The sequence below is a fragment of the Drosophila simulans genome, chromosome 4, assembly GCF_016746395.2.
Source record: "Drosophila simulans strain w501 chromosome 4, Prin_Dsim_3.1, whole genome shotgun sequence".
Taxonomy (NCBI): domain Eukaryota; kingdom Metazoa; phylum Arthropoda; class Insecta; order Diptera; family Drosophilidae; genus Drosophila; species Drosophila simulans.
The window spans coordinates 745,204-769,038 of NC_052524.2; the positions used below are offsets into that span (position 1 = coordinate 745,204).

The following is a 23,835-nucleotide window of genomic DNA, read 5'->3' on the forward strand; positions in this document are numbered from 1 at the left end:
CATTGCATGGTATATCTTTTTCGGAAGTCGAATATAGATAACTTAATAAAGTTAAATTAATATTTAATCTCGGTTTTAATTTCTTCAAAGTTAGAAGACTATATCCTATATATGTCCCGTAGGAACAGTTAAAAAATAAATTAATAATATTAGAAAGGAAATCATAGTTTCGTTGGTATACACTACTTTATCAAAGTCCTAGCTAACTATAGGTCTACATTTAAAATTGATTAACTAACTAACAGGTAACTTATAAACAAATCAGTCGATTAGGCTTTCGTTTCAGCCAATAAATATGTATATGTATTAGAAATTTTAAAACACATAATTTTATATTAAAAAACCCTACCGGCAATTTAAAAAAATGCCCTACATTTTCATGACGGACTAAATGGGTGAACGAACAGGTGAAATGCAAATGTGCAAAAAGAAACCTAGGACGAAAATATAAAAGGGCACTATGATGTTAAGTAAACACTACCTTTTTGGGGATTGAGTTAAGTTTAAATGCAAGAGGGTAAGAGTGGGGTGCCAATCGTGCTAGTCGAGTTAACGTTTTAAGCATGTCCAATGCTTTATTTATTTGACGTAAATTGTTGGGTTGAGTGTGTTGGTTATGGATGAAGATTGATGACGTCGATTGATGATCGTTAGTATCCATATTATTGGAGGGGTTGCTGCTGTTCTTGGAATTGTGTCGCGTGATACCGTATTGCTCGGCTACTTTTATTGCCCATATCCTTGGTAGAAGTCACCGTCCTGGATTTTGGATCTACGTCACATCCGAAGGCTACAGCTTGAGTGAATACGCCCAAGCTCTTCATTTGTGACCCCATTGTCTGGCGGGAACAATGGGCCTTGAATATCCCAATACATTGAATGTGGCGCTACTTTGGCAACAAAACATTGACAATGAGCATCTAATTTGAATGCTATTTTGTCTTTTGTTGTCAGAGATTTAATCATCTCCTTCTAGCCGGGTCTGTAGCTGCCTGGCATTTTCCATCATTAGAGCTGCCATTGTTTTCGGTATTACATAAGCGCTTTATTCGGAGGGCGAGTGATGGGTGGTCAAAAGATTGGAGCAGCTAACTTACACATGTGAATTTTATAATAGCTCTTTTAAAATTGAGATGGGATGCGTTTGCTAACAGCTTCTAATACTTTGTATCGGATTGCTTGAAACTTGGTGATAGACGAAGCACTTGAAATCCAGCTTTCAATTTTTTCAAATACTGTTTTCAATTCAAATTTCAATTTCCCCAATATACTTCTGAATTTCCTGGTTAAGGGCAACAGAGATGCGAGTTGCGGGCGATATGTGGAAGATTCATGCGTATAACGTTTGCAGTGCGAACGTTAAATAATTCGTAATTGAGTTGACGCCGACCCAGGATGCAGGATTCAGTTTGTTCGTGGGCGTCGAAGGGCAGGGACAAAGTTGCAAGTCGTCGTGCAAAGAAAGAAAAAACAATTACCCAGCAAACGATGGGCGGTCCAAGATGAAATACGGTTCTATTAAAGAAGTGAATGCTGTTTCCTGGCCCACGGGCCCCTCCATCTCGTTCCTCATATGCCGCGACCTTTGCTTTGACCAAGACATTTGCACTTGACATTAGCCGCGCGGGTGGGCCGAGGGTGGTTTTTACAGCGGCTTGTATTCGTAATTAGAATAAAGCCAGAAGTTGAGTGGCGGTTTTTGCAGCAGCCACAGCGCCTTTGCCACTTCTACTCATAGTCGTCCCCATGAAAATACAAATCAGTTATTTGTATTCTCAAACAATTCAATGACCCGCACGTGCAGTTGCATCACCCTGCTTACAGTACGTTCCCTTTTCTATATGTTGTTTTAAGGGTCCATCAAGACAAGCGTTGAAGTTATATTCGCTTGCCTTTTTTTAAAGTCTATCGACAAAAACGTTGAAAAATCTCAGGTGTGTTCCCACAGAGGAGAGGACACGCTACCACCTCTGGTGGGATAAGCCCAGGGGGTTCACCCAAACAAAGAATGTGAGAGCAACAACGTAGCAAAGGTTTGCAACAACTGTAGCAAAGGTAAGTAATGTTTGTTGTAATCGTGAAGTATCGATTTGTTGATTTAAGGACATGTCTAATTATCGATATTATTTTACAAATGTTTAACATGACCTAAATTTCTATTATACACACATACATTTATTATAATTTCGATTACAATTACTTTGAAGAAATTATACTTTTATTTAAATACACAATGATAAATAAATAGTTTGGGATGCAGAACACCAGCATGTTAATTATGATAAAAAGATTTAGTAGCTTTTATATATATTTAAATGGTAACCTCACTAGAAATAAAGGAGTTACATTATTGACTTCCAAGCCAATTATTTTTTTATAATTAAAATTGCAGTCAAAACTATTTCCAAATAAAATACTATGTAATATATGTACGCACTTGTTAAAGTTTTGTTTTTGACTTTGAGACTTTAAAGTTTAAAACAAACTTGAGCTAATCAGCCTGCATCGTGCACATAAAGAAATCCTTGATCGGGCGATGTTCATAGTTTTCGCCGCCATCTGGGAGTTTGAGTGGTCGTGTTTTATGTCGAGTTTCTTAGCCAGCAGATGCCCTTTACTTTACTCAGTTAATGGGAGTTTCAAATTCTTTAGTTACTATGTATGCATACATATTTTGCTGGAAGTATAACAAAGTCGTCTCTTACTGTACCACTTGGTATCATCACCAGCAACAACAAAATTGTAGACTAACGTCAGCAATAAAACAGAATCATTTTATCATGATAATTGAGTTGCATTTAATTTCAATTTCACGGCATTTTGGTGGCGAAGAAAAAAATAATGTGAATCAGAATAATTACTTTTGCATTTAATATTTAATATCGCTCGTATCGCAGTTCATCCAATGCCTGTGAACCCGGGACCATTATTATGAATTCTGTAAGGAAGTTAAAATATTTAAAATAAGGCTAGTCAGCCACCCGTTGTGTCTAATTTGTTTTCCCGTGGGGTTTGCTTTTAAACATTTATTTTTATCTTATCCCATCAATGGATCTAGGATGGCTCCTTTTTACAAGAGAACGGTATTGATTTTCTGTTAGTGCCATCTGAGAAAGAAATGGTCTCGAGAAACCCTCCAAAAGCACTTGTACAACCTTCCTATCAACAACAATGCCGCAAGATGTGTACGACAATGCGAAATTATTCAATAAGAAAAGGCTCAAGGCGAAAGAAACTTTTTTCAGAGTCATCCTTCAGAACTAAGGAGTCAGTCAATGAAGCGATGACACAGCGTGTCATCTGTGTAATTTGCAGCTCTAATACCCCCGCATTCGTTCACTGTCACTACTGTTCGTATACCTTGTGTTATTGGAATATTAACGGTTTTTGTTACAGCTTTCGGGGACAGGAACAGCCGCTTGGGAATTCGGATTCGACAACTACGCGGCTGAATGTCTCAGCTGGTGGTTGCGGGATTGTGGTTGCTTCAATTTTTATCAGATTAAGCCTAGTTGGCAGACGACACACGGAGCGTGCCAATGAATTTTAATAGTAACAGCCACCGCAATAGCAATGTCAGTACCAATCTAAGAAAACATAGCATTCCTCAGGACTTGACAACTTGATAGTTCGAAACTTATGGGTTGTACTCAAATAGAGTCAGAAAATTATATCAAAGGGAATTTGGATTATGATTATATCCGTTACTCGTAGAGTAAAAGGGTATACTAGATTCATTGAAAAGTATGTAACAGGCAGAAGGAAGCTTTTCCGACTACACAAAGTGTATATATTCTTGATCAGGATCAATAGCCGAGTCGATCTAGCCATGAATGTCGTATGAACGTCGAGATCTCAGGAACTATAAATCCTAGAAGGTTGAGATTCAGCATACAGATTCTAGAGACAAAGACGCATCGTAACCTTATTGGCCCATTTTGCCACGTCCACTCTGACTCCCACAAACCGCACAAGACTGACACGCACACCTTTTTGAACTATTTTACCAAATTTCTTCATAATTTTATTAGTCTTGTAAATTTCTAATGATTTGCAAAAAAAAAAACGTTTTTGCCACGCCCTTTCTAACGCCCTAAACCCCCGAACCGGCCACTCCCATACTTTGGAACAATTTTTGAATTTTTTCTCATTTTATTCCTCAATATCTATCGATATTCCAGAAAAATGATGACATTTCGCGTTCGGATTCACACTCGCTAAGTAACTGTTATCTGATAGTCGGGGAGCTCGACTATAGCATTCTCTCTTGTTCTAATCTAAAATCGATGGCAATAATAATATGATCGACGAAACATAATAAAATAATAATAAAATTTAAATACGAAATGCAACAAAATTTACCTTTTATACATCATAGGTAATTGTCATAAATAATTAGTGCGAATGAAAAATTTTAAAATTCTTTTGCTCGTAAATATGTATGGTTAAGATCAATTTTCCAGCTTTTATAGTTCCTGAGATAGATCTGTTTATATCAGATCAAGAATTTATAGAAACTGGTATAATAATCACGAAATAACATATTTTTCTTGCCTGAAGCCTCTAAACATATACTGATACTCTACTTTCCTCTTACCTGAACTATGGCTTTCATAAATATTTCCAAGTCACTGCCATACTATCATATCTTAAAAGTGGGCCTAAGAACGGATTAACACTATATTTTATTTGCACTTAAATGTACATAATTACACAGCTAATTTTGTAAGCTGGTAAAAAGTTTTCTTTATGTGACTACTCCATCCTCTTAATGACCTGCACACGTGCGAACAACACTTACCGGACACAATGTTTTAACTAATTGTGTACCACAAACACGCACTTCGTCACAGATTTATTTGCTATTTCAGGAGTCATTAGCTTCGTAAACGAAGAGGAAGTCAGCCCTATTTCAAGTGCTCCCTTGCTTTATTAGAACTTTCTTCTACGGGCTTTCTACGGGACTTAATAGAGATAATGCAAACGACTTTTTGGGAATTGTGGTTGTTGGATGTTGGAAAAGTCATTTCCAATAACACATATTATAATAATCCAAATTCTTATAATCATCCAAGTTCTTATAACTTTTCTACATAAACTTCACTTCTTCGACACAGAATCAATGTATGTTTTAGATCGAAGGAAAATTCGTTTTTATCGGAATAAACTTTTCACAGTCGATATTTCTCCGTAAAATACAGTTTTCTTCCTAAATACTTGCAAATTCAAAAAATATTGAAATTTCGTGTTCGCGTTTCCCCTAGCTGAGTATAGGGTCGAGGAACTCGACTGTAGCGTTCTCTTTTCTTTTTATACCCGTTACTCGTAAAGAAAAAGCGTATACTAGATTCGTTGCCAAGTATGTGGCAGCCAGAAGGAAGCGTTTCCGACTTGATCAGGATCAACAGCCGAGTCGATCTAGCCATGTCCGTCTGTCCGTTAAACGTCGAGATCTCAGGAACTATAAAAGCTAGAGACAAAGACACACCGCAAAATTTGTTGACCCATGTTGCCACGCCCACTCTAACGCCCACAAACTCCACAAAACTGCCACGCCAACACTCTTGAAAAATGTGTTGATTTGCTAAAAACGTTTTTGCCACGCCTAGTTTAACGCCTTGAAGCCGCCGAACCGTTACCTCCCACAATATGGAACAATTTTTAAATTTTTTCTCTTTGTATTTTCCAATATCTGTGGATATCCGTGAAAAATGATGAAATTTCGCGTTCGCATTCACACTAGCTGAGTAACGGGTATCTTATAGTCGGGGAACTCGCGCACATTGCGGGGAACATTGCGCATTCTCTCTTGTTTGAAAGATAAATTTTATTATGACGCGGAAATGTTAGGATTATGATATACTGATATCATGATATATACTGATAACTATACACTGGTATAGTTATTATATTGTATATGTTTATTATAATTATAATTAATAAATATATGAATGTATATATTAAGACATTTCAGAACACGTTGTTTCGCAACATTAGCCTTATTCGAAGACCTGTTGCTTCCTGTTTTTGTCTATACCAAATAAAATGTCCACCTCCAAATTTATTATGACTAAAATTCACTCAGGGATGTTACCAAAAATTCGATTTGCTTAGGGAGAAAGCGCCTGACCGGGAACCCAGCCCGCATGAGGTTAGTCGAATACGTTTGCCGAAGTCACACCGATTATTTTGATTCTGAAAGGTACAGTTACGGTGTCAACGGAGAGCGTCTTTAGCGTAAAAATGCCGAACAAATTCAAACAAAAAGAGAACTCGACCACTTTACACATACTGCAAGCTATTATCAATGGCATGTCGAGACTCCAAAGTACTTGGCTTATGTTGAGTCTCGTAGAGGCAACCGAAAAGTAGTTGTTTCTGAGAACGTTACTCAATTTTAAATTAATAAATACCATTTAACGTATATTACAAAAATTACTTACTTGTTACTTGCCCTGTCCCATTTAATGTTGTCTAGTTCATCGGACTGAAGTCCGTTTAAAAGATGGATTATATTTTTTCGATGTTCAAGTTACAAAAAAGCAATATCAGTTCTTATATTTTGTCTAAGAGTTAATTTTGGCTGACTTTAAATATGGACCCTTCTCGAAATTGTTGAGGAAATGTTCTTTTCTGGTTGTAGGTTTCCAAACCACACCGGAAATACATATGTTTGCAAAATCTTTCAAAATATTTCAACATTAATCAAGAAGTGCTAACCTTGCAAAGAGACTGAAACATCATGGCAAGAAAACATCATCGCTGCATAAGAAGGAAGATTTATACATATTTATGTACATATGCATGCATGTATGTATATGTATGAAGTAGTATGCAATCGTAAGTCTGGGAGCGGTACTACGAGGGAATAGAAATAGGAAGGAAAGACAGATCTATTTTTAAAAGAAAAACTTATGAATGAATACAGAAACAGATTTTACGCCAGAAAAACGAACACATTTGGTTGCTGTATAATAAAATATACCAATTCTTATTTATGTATGTATGCACGTGTATTTTCCTTTTGCTTCACAATAACTTCTCTGGTGACTTCTGTAGTCAGAAGTCAAATCTTATGAAATAGCATTAAAAAAAGGTAGAATAAAATATAATTCTGTAAAAGACTATTTTATGTCTTTTAAAAAGTTATTAGTTAAAATAAAATGGAAAATAAATGCTTTTCCACAATTTAATTTGATCACGCCAAACTCTGTTCCTATTAAGAACTTCCTAGCGTCAAGAAATGACAAGCGTAGCAAGTGACAATAAATTAACAAGCTTCGGCAAGTCGAAACTATAAACCCTTGCAGAATATATGATGTTACGAACTATGATTTGTTGGTAATCATCGACAATAATATTTTTCGGACTAGCTTTAAAAATTAGAGACTAGTTTGTCTAGAAAAATATCGATCAGACAACTAACGGACACGCTGACAGACGGACGGCTATATAGACTCTGCTGTTGATACTGTTTAAGATTATATATTAACACACATACATATCTATAATCCATGCTCCTGTCTGAAAGAAACATATCCTCTGGAAAGGTTATTAAAATTATCTACACATACGTGTATTACTGTTGCTGGTACTCTCTATATATATATGTATACGTACTACGTTATCTTATATTTTGGATAAGTCTTAGAAACCAAATAAACGATTCATAGGTGTGCCTGCCATAAACATAAGCACTTGCAATCAACCCATATAAATATAGAAATCTCAAAAAAAAAAAAATGAAAAACAATATAATGTTCCAATGCTGCATATATGTAGATCATTGCACGACCAAATCTACATACATATATACATCTTATTTATGTACACAACTCGTGAAAGGCTCTCTGCTGCGTTACCAAACATTTACATTTTCCATTTATATTGCTGTTCAATCTATGAGCCAATTTATAGAGTGGGCTAAGAAAAATCAAAACATTTCAGCCTATAATTTATACACATGACAACACCAAAATTGTGGAATCATCCATAAATGTCACAAAACTCATAATTATTGTTGTAAAATGTGCGCTTCTTCACTGAAATGATTTAGACTAACCCATATCTTGAGAAGCTTGCGTGGGATTTTCTTATTATATCGACCGATTTACAGATACGAATAGATAGATATGAATACACAAAGAATCTCTGTTTACCACATTAATGCGAATGCCTTCTAACTTTCTTGATTTTTTTTACGCAAGGACGGTGTGCTGTAGTTTGCTAAATTTCCTAAATAATATTTACACCTGTTGGATAAACTGTTAATAAACATCCACACTGAGCAAGGAAAAAAATATTTATTTCAAAACGTGTTTAATTACGATGTGCATATTCCAATAGTTCCTACATTTTCCGAACGGCAAAACGGCATTAGCTTTCAAATGCGTGTTTCTAGTCAATGTCGGCATATTTTTAACAAGGATAATTCATATGTATCTGCGTCAAGGATATATGCACGAAATTGTATGTACATATACGTAATTTATTGGAATTTATACATGCTTTTTAAAGATTCATCTAACTAAATTTATATTGCGACTAGAGCTATAGCTTTGCAGTGTACGAAGTCCCATTTATCATAAAATACAAATACTTTAAATTTATATGAAAACGTACTGCTCAGCAGTAAGTTCAGTCTTCAGTTGATAGTATTACGCTGTGCCATAATGTGATATTTATGTTATATGTTGAATATTAGTAATGAATATATATAGAATTTGCTGATATGTAAGGCTGATATATAATATTATCCACCGACTTACAAAAATGTACTTCATAATTTAAAAATCTTCAGGATATGTGAAACATCAATAGCATACATGTTTTTATGATAAACAATGAAAACGTTATCCTTTTATAAATATTTGTTTATGCTATAAAATCTTATAAATCAAATCGCTAAAGCCAAATCCATATGTGCGTTATACCGTTTCTACGAAAATTACTTTCTCGTTTTTAAAGCATAAAATAGTATCAAAAGTCTTTTTTATGTTACTATATATGGTCCGTTCCGGCAGCCATATCAATATAATACTGCCACTTTGGACCGCATCTGCGAATCGCAGATACCCATTACTCAGATCGTGCGACGCACGAAAACAAAGACAAAACTATACATTTTTCAAAAGTGTGGGCTTGACAGTTTTGGACGGTTTTAGGGCGAGGCAAAACATGTTTTGGCAAATCGATAAAACCATACAAGACAAAATTATGAAAACATATCAAAAAATTTTTCTTTTAAAATGTGGGCGTGGCAGTTTTGTGCGGCTTGTGGGCGTTATCCTTTATATGGTCGGAAACGCTTCCTTCTACCTGTACATACCTTTTAACGAATCTAGTAAACCCTTTTACTCTACGAGTAATGAGTATAAAAAGTTGATGTCCGAAATTTTCTGTTTTTCGTTAGAGATGTTTTGGTTTGATATACATATGTAATTACTGCAAGGGTATAATCAGCAACAAAAATTGTAAAAATGTTTCGATTTTTTTATTGGCAATATTTTACTTCGCAATTTATATGTTTATGAAACAAAGATTTTGAAAAACCTAGCGAACATTGCCAACTGATTAACGAGTCGTGGAAGTCGATTATTCCGTTCTCCCTTATTAATATTGTATTCAATATAGTTTATATGTGTATACATAAGCAAATAAACATAAAAATAAGTATGATATTGATATTTAGTTAAGTAAATTAGCCTTCCCAAAATATATATATCAAATTCTACCATCTACAGCTAATAGCTTTTAATGGCAATATAAACTCGTTTCATCCTATATTTACTTCCATTAATACTGTACTTTAAAAGTTCTTGACCAATTCATTGTTATTAAATTGCATATTTTTAATATTTAGCAAAACAAAGTATGGCTATATACTTTTAATGAGAACCATTTGGATGACTAAGGTATGAGGTATCTGCGTTGGGACTACGTTTGCGGCGGTTATGATTGCTTGTTTTTTAATACATACGTGTGACAACTACCCCAAAAACGCAAGCTTAAACAGAAACAGTGAGATTTCATTAGATCTTTTGCGCATTGACAATAATAATCAGTGGCCATCATCATCGTCAATCATCCCCTTTTTTCAGCTAAGTATTGCACAGATAAACATCACATTAGCGTGATTCCAAGCCGATTAGCTTAGCTAAGCCAGAGTATGGATCCGAAATGTATAGAATGTGCTTATTCATTGACGGCTTCAGCTAAAAATTTGCTACCTCACCGTTACTTAATGCCCAGAGTAACTCCCCGGTGAATAATAGGTACACTTAAATTGGGTGGTGGTAAGAATAATAAGGATAATGTGTCGAAATATACTTTATTGAAAAATACATACTAACTCTTACGGAAGATCCAATCTTGTAAAACATTGTATAATTTTGTATTTACCGGAAGGGCTTTTGTAGCTGCCACAACTTGTATTATAGCTCGGTAAAGCAGGTGTCGTCCTGAAGTCGTCATAAATGCATCAATATAGTTTAACCAAAGACACTAGAATAATTATTATTATTATTAGATTACTTATTCTAGTGTCTTTGGTTTAACCAATTTAACCAATTGGTTCAATATCAAAAGTTCATTGGTTCAATATCAATATCATTTGTTATACATCCTGAAACTAACTTGCACTAATTCGACGCCTAACACTCTGCATTCCTCTATTTCTTATATGTAGATTCCGGAGATCTGGTCAGTTTTAGGGTTAGATTTAAACGTAGTTAAAAAACTGTATACCGCACAAAACTGCCGCGCCCACACTTTTGTAAATTTTGGTGATATTTGTATTTTATATTTTTCTTTAAAAACTTTTGGCACGCCCACTCTAACGCCTATAGACGTCCAAAACGTACACGCCCAAAACTTTTGAAAATTGTTTTGATATTTTTTCATATTTTTATTAGTCTTGTAATTTTATATCGATTTGCCAAAAAACTTGTTGCCAAGCGTTAGACTTAACACCCACAACCCGGCCAAAACACTTTTAAAAAATGTTTTTATTTATCTTCGTTAAATGTTTGTCTTCCCAATTTTTATCGGCATACCAAAAACACTTTGGCCCTTCTCACACATTCAAAACGCCCGAAAATGTTCTCTTATTTGAATCCCCAATATCTATCGATATCCCAGAAAAATATTAAAATTTCTCGTTTGCATTTCCACAATCTGAGTAACGGATATTTGATAGTCGGGGAACTCAACTATATCATTCTACATTCATTCCCATTTCTATCGACATACCGACAAAAAATCGTGGCCAAAAGTTGATCCTGATCAGGAATATATATACATTATAAGGTCGGAAACGCTTCCTTTCTATCGATTTGCCAAAAAACTTTTGGCACGACCCCTCTAACGCGTATAGACCGTCCAAAATGCCTCGCCCAGAAATTTCGAAAAATATTTTGAAATATTTTCATACTTTTATTAGTCTTGTAAGTTTCTATCGATTCAACAAATATAGTATACTCTTTTACTCTACGACTAACGGGCATAATTTTTTGATAAAATATATATGTATCTAATTACTGCTAGGGTATATATGACATATGTACATATGTAGATCGATATAGGAATCTGGCACCTGCTCAAAGTTATTCATAAACTAATAATGGACGGCGCTCACATGTATGTACATATGTACTTCCTTCCACCGTCTGTAAATGTGGAAGGACCACGGCTGTGAATACAGCTTCGTGGCAAGCACATGTATAAAGAAGGACCAAATGGAATGGAAAGTACAACACAGGAAAAAGAAAAGCTTATTGTTAGAGTTCTGAATAGGCGAAACAATACAATGGTTATTCAAACCTGTGCAAATGATGAAAGAAACTGAAAGCAACAAATAGGTCTTACACACAAAGCGGCGAAGAGGTTAGTAAAAGAAAAACTTTTTCAGGCACAGGGTAAATCAAATAAAAATGAAATTAAATATAACAAGAGAGAATGCCGTAGTCGAGGTTCCCCGACTATCAGATACCCGTTACTCAGCTAGTAGGGATGCGAATGCAAAATTTCATAATTTTTCTGGGATATCGAAAGATATTGGGGAATAAAATGAGAAATCATTTAAAAATTTTTTAAAAATGTGAATGTGACCGCTTTGCGCATTTTGCAGGAGAAAGGAGAGGCATGTCCACAGTATTTTTGGTATACCGATAAAAATTGGCAAGACAAACAATAAAACAATGAGAGGGCGTTGCAAAAAGTTTTTAGCAAATCGACAGAAATTTACAAGACTAATAAAAATATGGAAAAAAATATTATAACATTTTTCAAAAGTGTGGGCGTGGCAGTTTTAGTGGGTTAGTGGGCGTGGCAGTTTAAGGGGGTTAGTGGGTGTGGCAACATAGGACAACAAACTTTTTTTTTATTAAATCAGTTGGGTAGGCGTATTATATACATAAGTCCTCTTGTTTAAATAAAACACAAACGCACCAATAAGCCTCTCTTGGTTTATTTGGTACTTCACTTGTTCAGCTTTAGCATTCTACTCACTCCCTCTCCGTTTGCGATCTGCCTCTATAACTATACAGAGAGAACGCCACCCGAAAACGAACAATGACTTAAGCATAATGTTTTTATACAATGTTGATATGCCTAACTTATCTACTATGTGTATACATACTATCTACATACCCTCTAGCCTACTACAGTTGTTTTGCCAATTTCTATCGATATACCGAAAACATTTTGTCCACGCTCACCCTTACCCATAAAACCAATTTTATCTATCTCGCCCACACCTTAGAGGATTAAAATGAATTTTTTCCACCAATTTCCTACCTATATTCCTGAAAATTTTTGAAAATTCTTGGTCCCACTTGCACCAACTGAGTAACGGGTATCCGATAGTCGGGGAACTCGACTATTGAGTTCTCTATTGTTTTAATCTTGTTCTCAGCTAAATTTTATATAAATGGGTTTTGACGCACCTGACTGAGTATTCGATTACGTATTAATTGAAGTTGTTTTATCATCCCTAAGTCGGAATGCTCCTTCTCATTCGTTTGATCTTCTCCAGGAGGCTTCATATCGGCATTTCGGCAATCTCTGTAAAATGTTTGTTAAACGAATTTTAAAATGAAAACAATTCTTAATTTACATATGTTCTTTCTTAACATATAGGTAAAAAAAAAGGATCTAGCCTCGCAATCGAAAGTAACACAGTGGACTTCACTTTAAACCATTTTTAAATTGTCTAATATGTCTTACAAACCCCGTTTGTTACGACCAAAAACACTCCCAAACTTATAAAAAAGGTTTATAAGGTTGCCAGTTTTTATCGGTATACCAAAAACATTTTGGCCACGCCCCTCTTCTAACGACCACTAGCCGCCCAAAACTGTCCCGCCATCACTTTTGTAAATGTAGTTTATCTCAAGTTATTATTTTTCGTCCCGTTTCTATCGATATGCCAAAAATATGTTGAAATTTCTTGTTTATATTCCCCTTAGCTGAGTAACTGGTATCTAATAGTTCACTTGTCTAGTCAATTTCTACCGATATGCCAAAAACACTTCAACGCCCAAAAGCCAAAAGAAATTACTTAAATAAAAAATATTTTTATTTGGCCGGTGTCTTTTAATATACATTTGTATATACACAACGTGAAAATAAATCTTGCCTAGAAAAATCTGCAGATACTTAACCCAAAGTTTATATTAAGAAGGCGAAGTTCTGTCCAATGCACTATATGCCTACCGTGCCATTCCACAACAAATGATTGTTTGCCCGATTCGCTTTGAACTAAACATTTTATTTATAATGATGACTTCCGTTCAGTGCGACTCCATCCGCACGAGTTATATTGCTTACGCCGTATTCCTCTATGTAAGCGCATAGAGGGTTGCACATAAGCCCGTCTATGTGGATGTGGAGTCTTATACAGTTGTAGAGACAAATATTGACTTGTACACTTACAAATAGCTTCCGCAAATTTGCTTCAATGGTTTGTTCCTCTCAGGCTGTTTTTGCTCTTGTATTAAAATGTCAATATTTATAGACACCTACACATACGTAGACGCGTGTAAGTTAAAAAAATTACATCCTGTATATTAAAGAAGAAACGCAAAGGGCTAGTAATGGAAACCGAAAATAAATAAATAACAAATTAGTTACGGCAAGCAAGTAGGATTGCAAACACCAGAGGGATAAGGGAGTTATTGGAAATGCTTCGTTGAAAAGTACAGCAGCATACTTTAATTCCCGATTCTGAAGTATGCTAAAACACATTTTTGATATGTCAAGGCTAATAAGGGTTTTTTGCCTAACAAAAAGCTACATTTCAATTTATATGTATATATAATATAAAAAAATATATAATAATTATGAAAACAGAATTGTAATTCGTTTGATGCTCGAACTATTTATACCTGCTAGATCCGATGAAAAGTATGCAACAAGTAGAATTTTATATATTCGTGATTAGGATAACTAAGCGGGTAGGACAGTAAGTCTGTTCCGCCTGTATGACATGCGATATCTCGGGAAATATAAAAACTAGAAAACTGAGAATAGGCATGCAGAAAATAGCTTGCTTATGATATGATATGATATTATGATCTATGATAATGACTATTATGATATTATGATATAGTACTTCCCTGTTAGTAATAACAATGCTAACCATATAGTTTGTATGAGGGTCATTTTACAGTTGTAATGGTTACAAAAACATAGGCCAAACAGTTATTACACCACTCGTTTTAAAGGTTTTTTTTCGGCCGATCCCTTTCCGAAATCGGTGGTTGATTGGTGTGGGCTCGAAGGTGCATACAATAAATATTAGTTCCCCCTCTTTTGAGAGCCGCAAAAAACAACCTAAGCACATAAAAAATCCTTTTGGTGCATTAATGAATTTTCAATTGAGGTCATAACCTTCCCATGACTTTTGGTCTGTTCTATTGATTGTGGCGAGCATTGTTTACGAGCATTGGTAGTAGACCTAATGCGGCTGCTCAAACACGTGCTGGCATTAAAAATGAATACGGTTCTAAGGGGAAAAGGCAACGAGCGTTCTTTGGTGAAACTTGCTGGCATTTTCAAAGGAATCGTTTGCTACTTTGCAAATTGAAGAAACACAAGCATGTAATTCCATCAAACAGCTTCAACTATATTTAAGGCGTTCAAATATACAAAATGTTTTTTAAAAACGAAATATTTCGTAAATCACAGAGACGAGAAGCTTTTTATAGATTTGCTTAATCAAATTTTAATCGGATTCATATATGGCAAAAAAAAAAAAAGCGAATTTTTTCCAATTTTTTCCTAATTTTTTCAATTTTTTAAATAGCATTGTAATGTAATGTAACTTTATTGTCGTAATAGATTATATGATTCAACGATTTCGGTTTCAACTACAAACTGTATTCCCCCCTGAAATGTTTTTATCTGGAAACTATTTACATTTTTGAAAATAGCTCTACGAACGAAACATTCTTTTCGCAAAATCTTCTAATCGTCAACTATATATCGATGTAAGGGTATTTTTTGTAATTTCAATGCACCCTTCATTCCTTAAGTTTATTTGTTAAAAAAAAAAGTCAAAAAGTTTTGACCGAACGGATTATTTACGTGGTATATTCATAACAATTGAAGTAAATGGGTATGCAATATTCTTTGAAAATATATATATTCTTGATCAGTAACACTAGACCAGCCAACCTGGCCTATGAGTAACGGGTATAAATACTAACTTATTCGGTTTTGTCGTGTCGCCAAAAAAATTCTACTCACCTTCATTTACTTTATGGTCTGATGTCGCTGCTTACTAAGACTATGATGCACTTTATGGCCATTTTAAATTTACATATGAAAACCACGAAGAGTTGTCAAATCCTTTCTTTTTACTCAAGGCAGTGAATGGGGATCGAGGCGCTCATACAAATCGGAGTTCAAAGAGTGGTTTGCTTTGTTTAAGACTGTTTTGTTACTGAATGCGCTTTGTGTGTGTATTGTTTGTTTGTTGATGGTGCACTTGTTTGGTCAAAAAGGCGCAAACAAAAGGCTGACTGGACCTCACATAGCTTACAAAGGACTACATTTTCTGCTCCGTTTATCCGGCTGTCGAGACTCCATCCGCCGATGTATTATTTATGTAGGCTTATGTGCATTATTATGAGCATTTCTATCTAGCAGCAGCCTTCCGAAACAAGGACTGAAAATTTTCCTATCATTAGTAAATATATACTTACTTATAGACAGGACTCTGCTTAACATTGTAGGATTAACTTGACACAGGTTTGATTCATATATGCTCGTTTGAAGATCAGTGCTTGAGGATACGTTTAAGCATTTTTTGATTGTTTAAATTGATAAATATTATATGACTGCTAACATTAAAACTGCGCTGTTTGAATATTGTTGAACAGCATTTTTTTTTACTCCCTTATACATTATTTTACAGACTCGTATTGGGCAGTAACATACATACGTTTAATGGATATATTTTACCCGAGTGCAGTGTTAAGAGGGGCTTTCGTATAATTTTTGAATACCCCTAGAGGATCATTATGTTAAGTCAAGAATAAGCTAAAATTGCACTACAGGAAGCATTTCCGACCCCAACAATTTTATTATATATGTGTTAACCTGAACCATACAATGTCGGTCCGAAAGGGTTAATTTTCAGAGCACTTTTGTGGATATGACACTTTTACCACTGCACGACACGCACCAACATTTCTTTATAAATATACTAGTGTTTTGTGATTTACAAAAGATCTCAAAAGATTAAAGACTTCGTTTGAATGAGTGCAAATCAATATGGTATTAAAAAAAGTTTCATCCCCTTTCAAGGTCCTCATCGCTACTGTTAAAATGTGGTAAGAAAACCGTCCAGAATAATAAGCCGACAAATGTCTTTGCATTTACGTGTAGACAAGGGAGATTTCATATATTAAGTATAGGAGAGTGACGTAGTCTGAAAACATAGTAATCAGCAGGGTGAAAGAATTACACCATGGCTAAGCCCAATGGGGTGCGACAAGTGTAATAAGCATGAAATGTGTCTCTCGGTTTGACCCTGAAAGGATGCTCAATTTGGTTTGAGTTTGGCGTCGATTCTAGCCTTCATTTGAGAGAATTTTTTAAAATAAAAACACATAGGTTCTACAGATGCAACAATGTATAGTTTCCCCACCCATTTGAAAGTTATGAGGCAACAAAAACATCCGCATTCACCCATGTGACGATCACACCTCCAACATACAGAAGTTACGATATAAGCAATTACACTTTTCATTTTAAATTCCAAGTTTGACAGGCTTTTAAAGTTACACTTTTTCTTCTTACCTTTTTTACCCAATCGATGCCAAGTTTTTAAAAAAATTACTAACCCACTTCTCAAGATACGATATCTGCAACAAAATTGATTTTTGGCTGTGTGGAGTTTAATCTTAGAATCATCAAAACTTTAAGATTTCCTCTACCTCCTCCTCCAACGCTCTCTTTCCTTACAATCGCTGCTAATAATGTATGATGTTTCAGCAGAAAGTACTTACGAAAGAATTCATAACGCAACCTTTTTCCATATGGTGTCTCCATAAAAAGACCAGATAGGGACCTTTTATATTCTTGCTATTGAAATACTTGAAATGTGACCATTCGGACATTCGATAGATTGAGTATTCATGGTTTCATTTTAAATTGTCGATGGCAGTAGCAGCTGTGCGCCAATCCATTTGGGCTTACATGAGAATATAAAATAGAATGGGATAGTCCTTGATCATGAGGAACTAATAATGAAAAAACACGACATTATTTATGAATGTGATAGTGTTTCGGTTAGACCTTTGCAACTGAGGAAAAGAGGCTTTGACCGTTTTAGTAGAATCTCTTGCAAACCATAAATGAAGAAGAAATGTTTGAAAACTCACTTTCCCTATAGTGCAAAAACATAAGACTTTTAACCGATTGACAGTGAGATCATTGCTTATAAACCACATCTGAGCCACATCTGCTCTGCATATGCAACCACCTCCTTTTGTATGCATATATTAACAAAAACGTACATTCAAACGCCAATCCCCACTTTACCCAATGTGCATTTTGAAAGTTATTTTTAGTATTGAGTACTGCCAGGTAAAATGAGTCACTTTAAAGTTAAAACGGTAAGTATATGAGTTAATTTTAGACTTTTTTTAAAGCGAACGTATCGTACTTTAATGGATGTCCACATGCCTTATACTTATGTCCATGTACTTATAGCCGATGAGATGACACAACTATCAGTAAAAATTAGCTTTTATATTCTATTCGATTTAAACGTTTGTCGTTTGTTTCATACAGTTAGAGACAGAGACTAATATATATAGTTATGTCCATAGCAAAGGTATAAAAAGGGTCTCTCCTTTTATGCATCTCTCTTCCACATCCTAAAGCTAATTCAGGTTTAAAGTTTTAATGCGTGAGTTTAGGGCCAGAAGCTATAGAACGTTTATGCAAAAGGAAGCGTTTCCGACCATATAAGGTATATATATATATATATATATATATTCTATAAGGATCAATTGCCAAGTCGAACTGGCCATGTCCGTCTGTCCGTCCGTATGAACGTCGAGATCATAGGAACTATAAAGGCAAGAAGGTAGAGATTAAGTATACGGATAAGTAACGGGTATCTGACAACGGGAAAACCCGACTACAGCCTTCTGTCTCGTTGCAATTGTTGGTGCTTAAACCTAATACGTTAAGTTTATATATTTGTTAATATTTTAAGCACGGATATAAAACAAAAGAAAACGGATTAGTCGAGCTATTCGCCTATCAGATAGCCGTTACTAAGCCAGTGGGAGTGCAAATATGATATTTTAAAATTTTTTTGGTAGACTAGAAAACCGAAAACAATTAAACGCGTGGCGGCTATGTACGGTTTGGGGCATAAGATTGGGCGTGGCCAAAATACCGATAAAAGTTTGGCAAAGTGCGGGATGACAGTTTGTGGGCGTTAGATAAGCGTGGCAAAAAAATGAGAAATAAAAAAAATCAAAACATTTCTTAAAATTGTGAGCGTGTCGGCGCCTTGTGGACATTGGAGTGAGCGTGGCAATATTAGGAAGGAAAATCGCCTTTGTCTCTGGACTCTAAATGGCTAATTTCAACTTTCTAGCTTTTATAGTTCCCAAGATCCTGACACTCAAACGGACAGACATACGGCTATAAGCCCGGTTGACTTGGCTAGAGATCCTTGTTGAGAATCTGTATACTTTATATGGTTGGAAGTGAGTCCTAATATACCGTTTTCCCCAACGAGTAACGGGTATAAATACGAGGGAGGTCACTGTTATAGGTCCCGTTATGCTAACTTTTCGCCCATTGGTAATGTCTTCCCCTAATTAAATATCTGCCTTTTACATTCAGCCTTATGTACACACTAGCATTACTAAAGGCATTGTGTAAAAGGTGTGTACATGTCGTTGAAAGGGTATCACTTCGTTTTATAGTTTTAGGTTTATATTGGAGTACACTCGCACGGGAACGTGTTGTACTGTTTAAGAAAGTGAGTGACGATCGGCAACTAGATTGAAACTGCGTGTAAGACGAAGAAGCGAAATGCAGCGAAGTGGTTTGGTCCCTTCCGTTTCCCCGCGTCGTTGGGATATCAGCAATACATCATTTTGCGTTGGGCGAAGCCTCAGATGCAGTCACAGTACCGCATCTGCAATGGTCACAGAGTCGTTGACTTGAACTCTTTCTGTGTTTCTTGTTATCTTCGTTTTTTAATTTTTTTTTTTGCGGCGAAGCGCGGTGTTGTTTGTTTTTCATTTATTTTGCTCTTAAGGCCTTGTGCAAGAAGAGAAAATTGTACAAACACACATATGTACGTTTGTTGCAAAAGACAATATAAAAAAATCAACTGACCAAGCTGAAGTGGAGTGCCTCGACTATCCGATATTCCATACAGAACGAGGGCAATGGAAAACTGGCTAGATTTGCTCGGCTAGTATTACCCTAAAAAGTCGGAAACGCTTACTTGTGCCTGTTCTCGACGAACGTAATAGACTCATTTCCTTCACAACAGCTAATGTTTAATTCGTTCTGCATTACGCGATTCGCGAATATAAAACAGAAATATAAACTTCCTGACTATACATTTGACAATCTTAAAGTTGTGATCAAATTGTATTGTTCAAAGAAACTCTCTCTGGCTGCCGCGCTGTTATTTCACTCGAGAATACGAAAACAGACGCATCGTCTGTTGATTAAAATCAGAATGGGTGGAGAAGTGTAATTCATATAGGACAAACAAAACAACTTTTGTATGCAATTGTCGTATTGACTTGATTCTACCCACTTAAATTTTACCGTTGACATCATCTCTTCGTCTAGATCATATTAAAGCTAGATCATATCGATCATATGGACAGACGGACTGCTTGTCATGATAAATTTATATATTTTTATTCTATTTATTTTATTTTTATTATATTTGGTCAAAAATTCTTCTTATTATTACAATACGATTAGCGTATATAATTGTAATCATCTCTATGCGTAACATGGAGAATGTTTAAAGTAAGGTAAGGTAAATCCAAATACGTCGATACGGATCGGATACTTATTAGATTAATACATTTCTGAATAATTTTTTTTGTTTAGCAATGATATTTAAACATCTAAAGCTCGACGGGCTATTGTGGTTTAGTTACTCAGCTTGCCAAAAGGCTACCTTCGCATCATCGATCCGGCTAGCAGATATTTCCTGTTTCATTTTTATTGATTTCTTGGATACGCATTCACCTGTTGATATTTCGACTGGGTTGCTGTTTTTTTGTGCACCGCCGTAAAAAACAACAGCATTAGCGTCAGCTATACAACTAGTTTTCATGCAGCATTCCCGCCAACTGTCGTCTTATGTCCTCCCGGCGGATCGACGCTATTTGCAGCATGGCTATGTGGATTCGGGCTTTATCTATATAACCCAAAACATGTTTTTCACTGCAGTTTGCAAGATCTAGACGCTTGCGTAAAAGCATGTTCGCAGGGATGGAAATTAGTTGTAAGCTCTTATAAACATACTTTTCTAATTAGATCCTATTGACACGCAGAGTTAAGTTGTTAAAGAAACAAAATTATTACTTATTAAAAAATTACTTACTTATTACTTAAAAAAGATCTATTAAAGATCGTTTATTAAAGAGACGAATAGGTATTTTCTATTGTTAATAACTTTCTAGCAGATTCTAGCAGATATAACATATTTTCCTAGTATAATTTGTACCAAAAAGGATGGTCAAATACAACATATTTAATCTATTTATTATGAAAGGATGCCTATATGAGCAAAACCGACTCCAAGTGTATTTCAAGCTTCGGTCCCGAAAGAAAACTATTTTCTTGTTTAGTTCGTTGTTGCTAATTTTTCTGTGGGCCAGTTTTGCCAGATCTCTCAGGCAGAACTGGATAAACAACCTGTCATGTTGCCCCCGTACGTACTCCTCAAGTTGAAGTTAATGATCGTGCGTGCAAATGGGTAAGCGCTGTGGATCTTTTAAAAATGCAAGCAGTATTTGCGCAAAAATAACTATTCCATATACCTCCGCAATTGATAACAAGCATAGTACTGTGAAGTGTACGCTACAAACCGTACAAAGCTCATGAAAACATCATTAAGGAATTAAACGATATATTCGATGCTTCACCATCTCCTAAACCATCATTCATTTATATGAACTCTCAGAAAAAGATGTTACAGTTCTATAATCATCATTGCGCATCTTGAGATAGACTGGCATAGATTTGCATGAACCACAGTATTAAAGGTGATGCCTAAAAGACGGTGGTGCTTTAATCATTGTTTTTCCTTTGATTATCTCTTTGATGTAACCGAGGGGCCTGTTAAAAACGATGCGCAAAACGGCCTTCTGTTCTTATGGGCTCCAGAATTTATGGCGATCCAGAGTGACACCACGGGACAACGACTAAACAATTCCAGTAGACAGTCGGAAAGCGGCAACAAAAGCAATAGCTCGACAAGCACAATTGTGTAAGATATTCAATGCCCATATCATTAGTGCCAAATGAAAACTAGATATCGCGATCGAATTCGAGCGAATCGAAAACAAACTGGAGCCTATACTTTGAAGAACAGAAATATAGAATTCCAATTATTAGTATGTACAGGATTTGGAAATCCGCAATAAAATACATTAATATATCTAGGACTTCGATTACGTCCCCATTCGGGCACGGATACACAAGCACATGCGACTTAAAAAACCAGTCCACTCTGAGCCATTTCGTATACGATATCCAACTTCTTCGAGCCAGCTACTCATGAAGTATTCCTCCCATCCTCCAACCCATCAGCCCGACCAGCCCGAATTTCGATTCCAGTTCCGACCATTGCCTTAGACCTCCCTCTCCTCCCCGAAAGATATTCTTGCGTGGCAATGCACCTGTCGCGACCAATGCTTGTTTAGAGCAGCAACCGGCATAACAAACCGCGATGATTCGGGCACTCTGGCCGAACCACGGGCCTAAGATCTCAGCTTTTGGAAGAACAATGCCAAAAGTTGTGGTAGGGGAAATCTTTTACGACTGTCGTATGTGGAATTTGAATAGTGCCATTGCGGGGAAACATAGTATACTCACCTTTTCTTACGGAACCCGGTTGAGATTAGATATTTTTGAGTTGTACTCATTTGACTAGGTGCATCAAGGATTTTATTATCGGCCGTGGGCAAGTTATAGATATTTATAGGACAAATATATATAAATGTGATGCGTATATCTATGTATATTATCTTATGGCACTTTGAAAATTCACTTTATTTTTCTGCGTCACATTTATAGCGCCCGATTATTTTCCGTTTGTTTGCCTTACGACACGTCGATAAACGTTTTGATACTTTGGATCATGGCACATTTTCGGGTATTTCTGGGCCATACAAAAACCTCCTAGTCGCTCCCCCCGCGAGCTATGAGCTTAAAGATATACATTTTCCCATTTGGTTTGGATTTCCAGACAACCCATTGCCAGTTCCTAATTTGCGTTTTGTGTAAAGACACTACTTGTGTTCATCTTCGTATCCTATCAAAATTCTGTTGACTCGACCAAGGATGCACCTCGTGCTCGGAGCTTGCAAGAATAATTTTTGATCCGCACAAAAACCGTTTTGCACTGTTCAGCGTGTTTGAGTTTTATTGCTGTTTCTTGGCGTTGACTTTGGTCCATGCTAAGAAAAATGTGAACTACATGGAACGGTATACTACGAAAATATAGAATACACATGACGCTCTGCGTCATCACTAGGCTCAGTGGACATTTGTAGGGAAATGATTTGTAGCTAACACTTAACACAAAAGCACAACACAGAGTACAAGGCAGATGCACGTGCACCGCATTCACATGCAAAATGTGTTGGGTCCTATAGTGGTGTGAGTGCACGATCTTAAGGCAGCACACCCTGAGAATCCGTTGTGTACAACTTGTGTGTGCAACCAAATCTTTGCGATCGGTGCATTGCGGGCTTTGAGTCAAAAGTCATTTTGTTCCGACTCAAAGTCGTTTGGTCTTATGCAGCATAGGTTAGCCCGCGCACGTGGAATGTTACCACCACTGTGTAGCGATGTTCACTGGTCACTGATTCCAATACCACTTCCATTGCTGTTTCCTGTTAACTGCATGTTAATCACATGTTAAGTTTTAACATTAAGAGAATTTTTTGGGCATGTTTGGTTTCTCTTTCTGAAATGAATTTTCTCTTTTTTTGCAGAGAAGCAAATAATGTAAAAGAGGCGTGGCCAATTTGGAATTTGGTTTTGTGACTTGTTATCCAATCGCGGCTCTGCGTTCTGTCTGAAGTTTGACATTCTTGCGCA

General features: G+C 36.0%; 1 protein-coding gene across 2 annotated transcripts in view; it reads right to left on the reverse strand.

The window, feature by feature from the left end:
- The window catches only part of LOC6724728 (transcription factor SOX-5), a 34,602-nt gene extending 10,993 nt beyond the window's left edge, over window positions 1-23,609 (reverse strand). The window contains exons 1-2 of one of the 2 annotated variants that reach the window (XM_016180567.3): window positions 22,606-23,609; window positions 12,945-13,062 (exon numbers count right to left, since the gene is read on the reverse strand). In XM_016180567.3, the coding sequence (XP_016037363.1) occupies window positions 12,945-13,062; window positions 22,606-22,655 (168 nt within the window). In that variant the 5' untranslated portion in view covers window positions 22,656-23,609. The remainder of the gene's footprint in view (window positions 1-12,944; window positions 13,063-22,605) is intronic. The other variant, XM_039296194.2, reaches the window with a different exon arrangement.
- Between the last annotated feature and the right edge of the window lie 226 nt (window positions 23,610-23,835).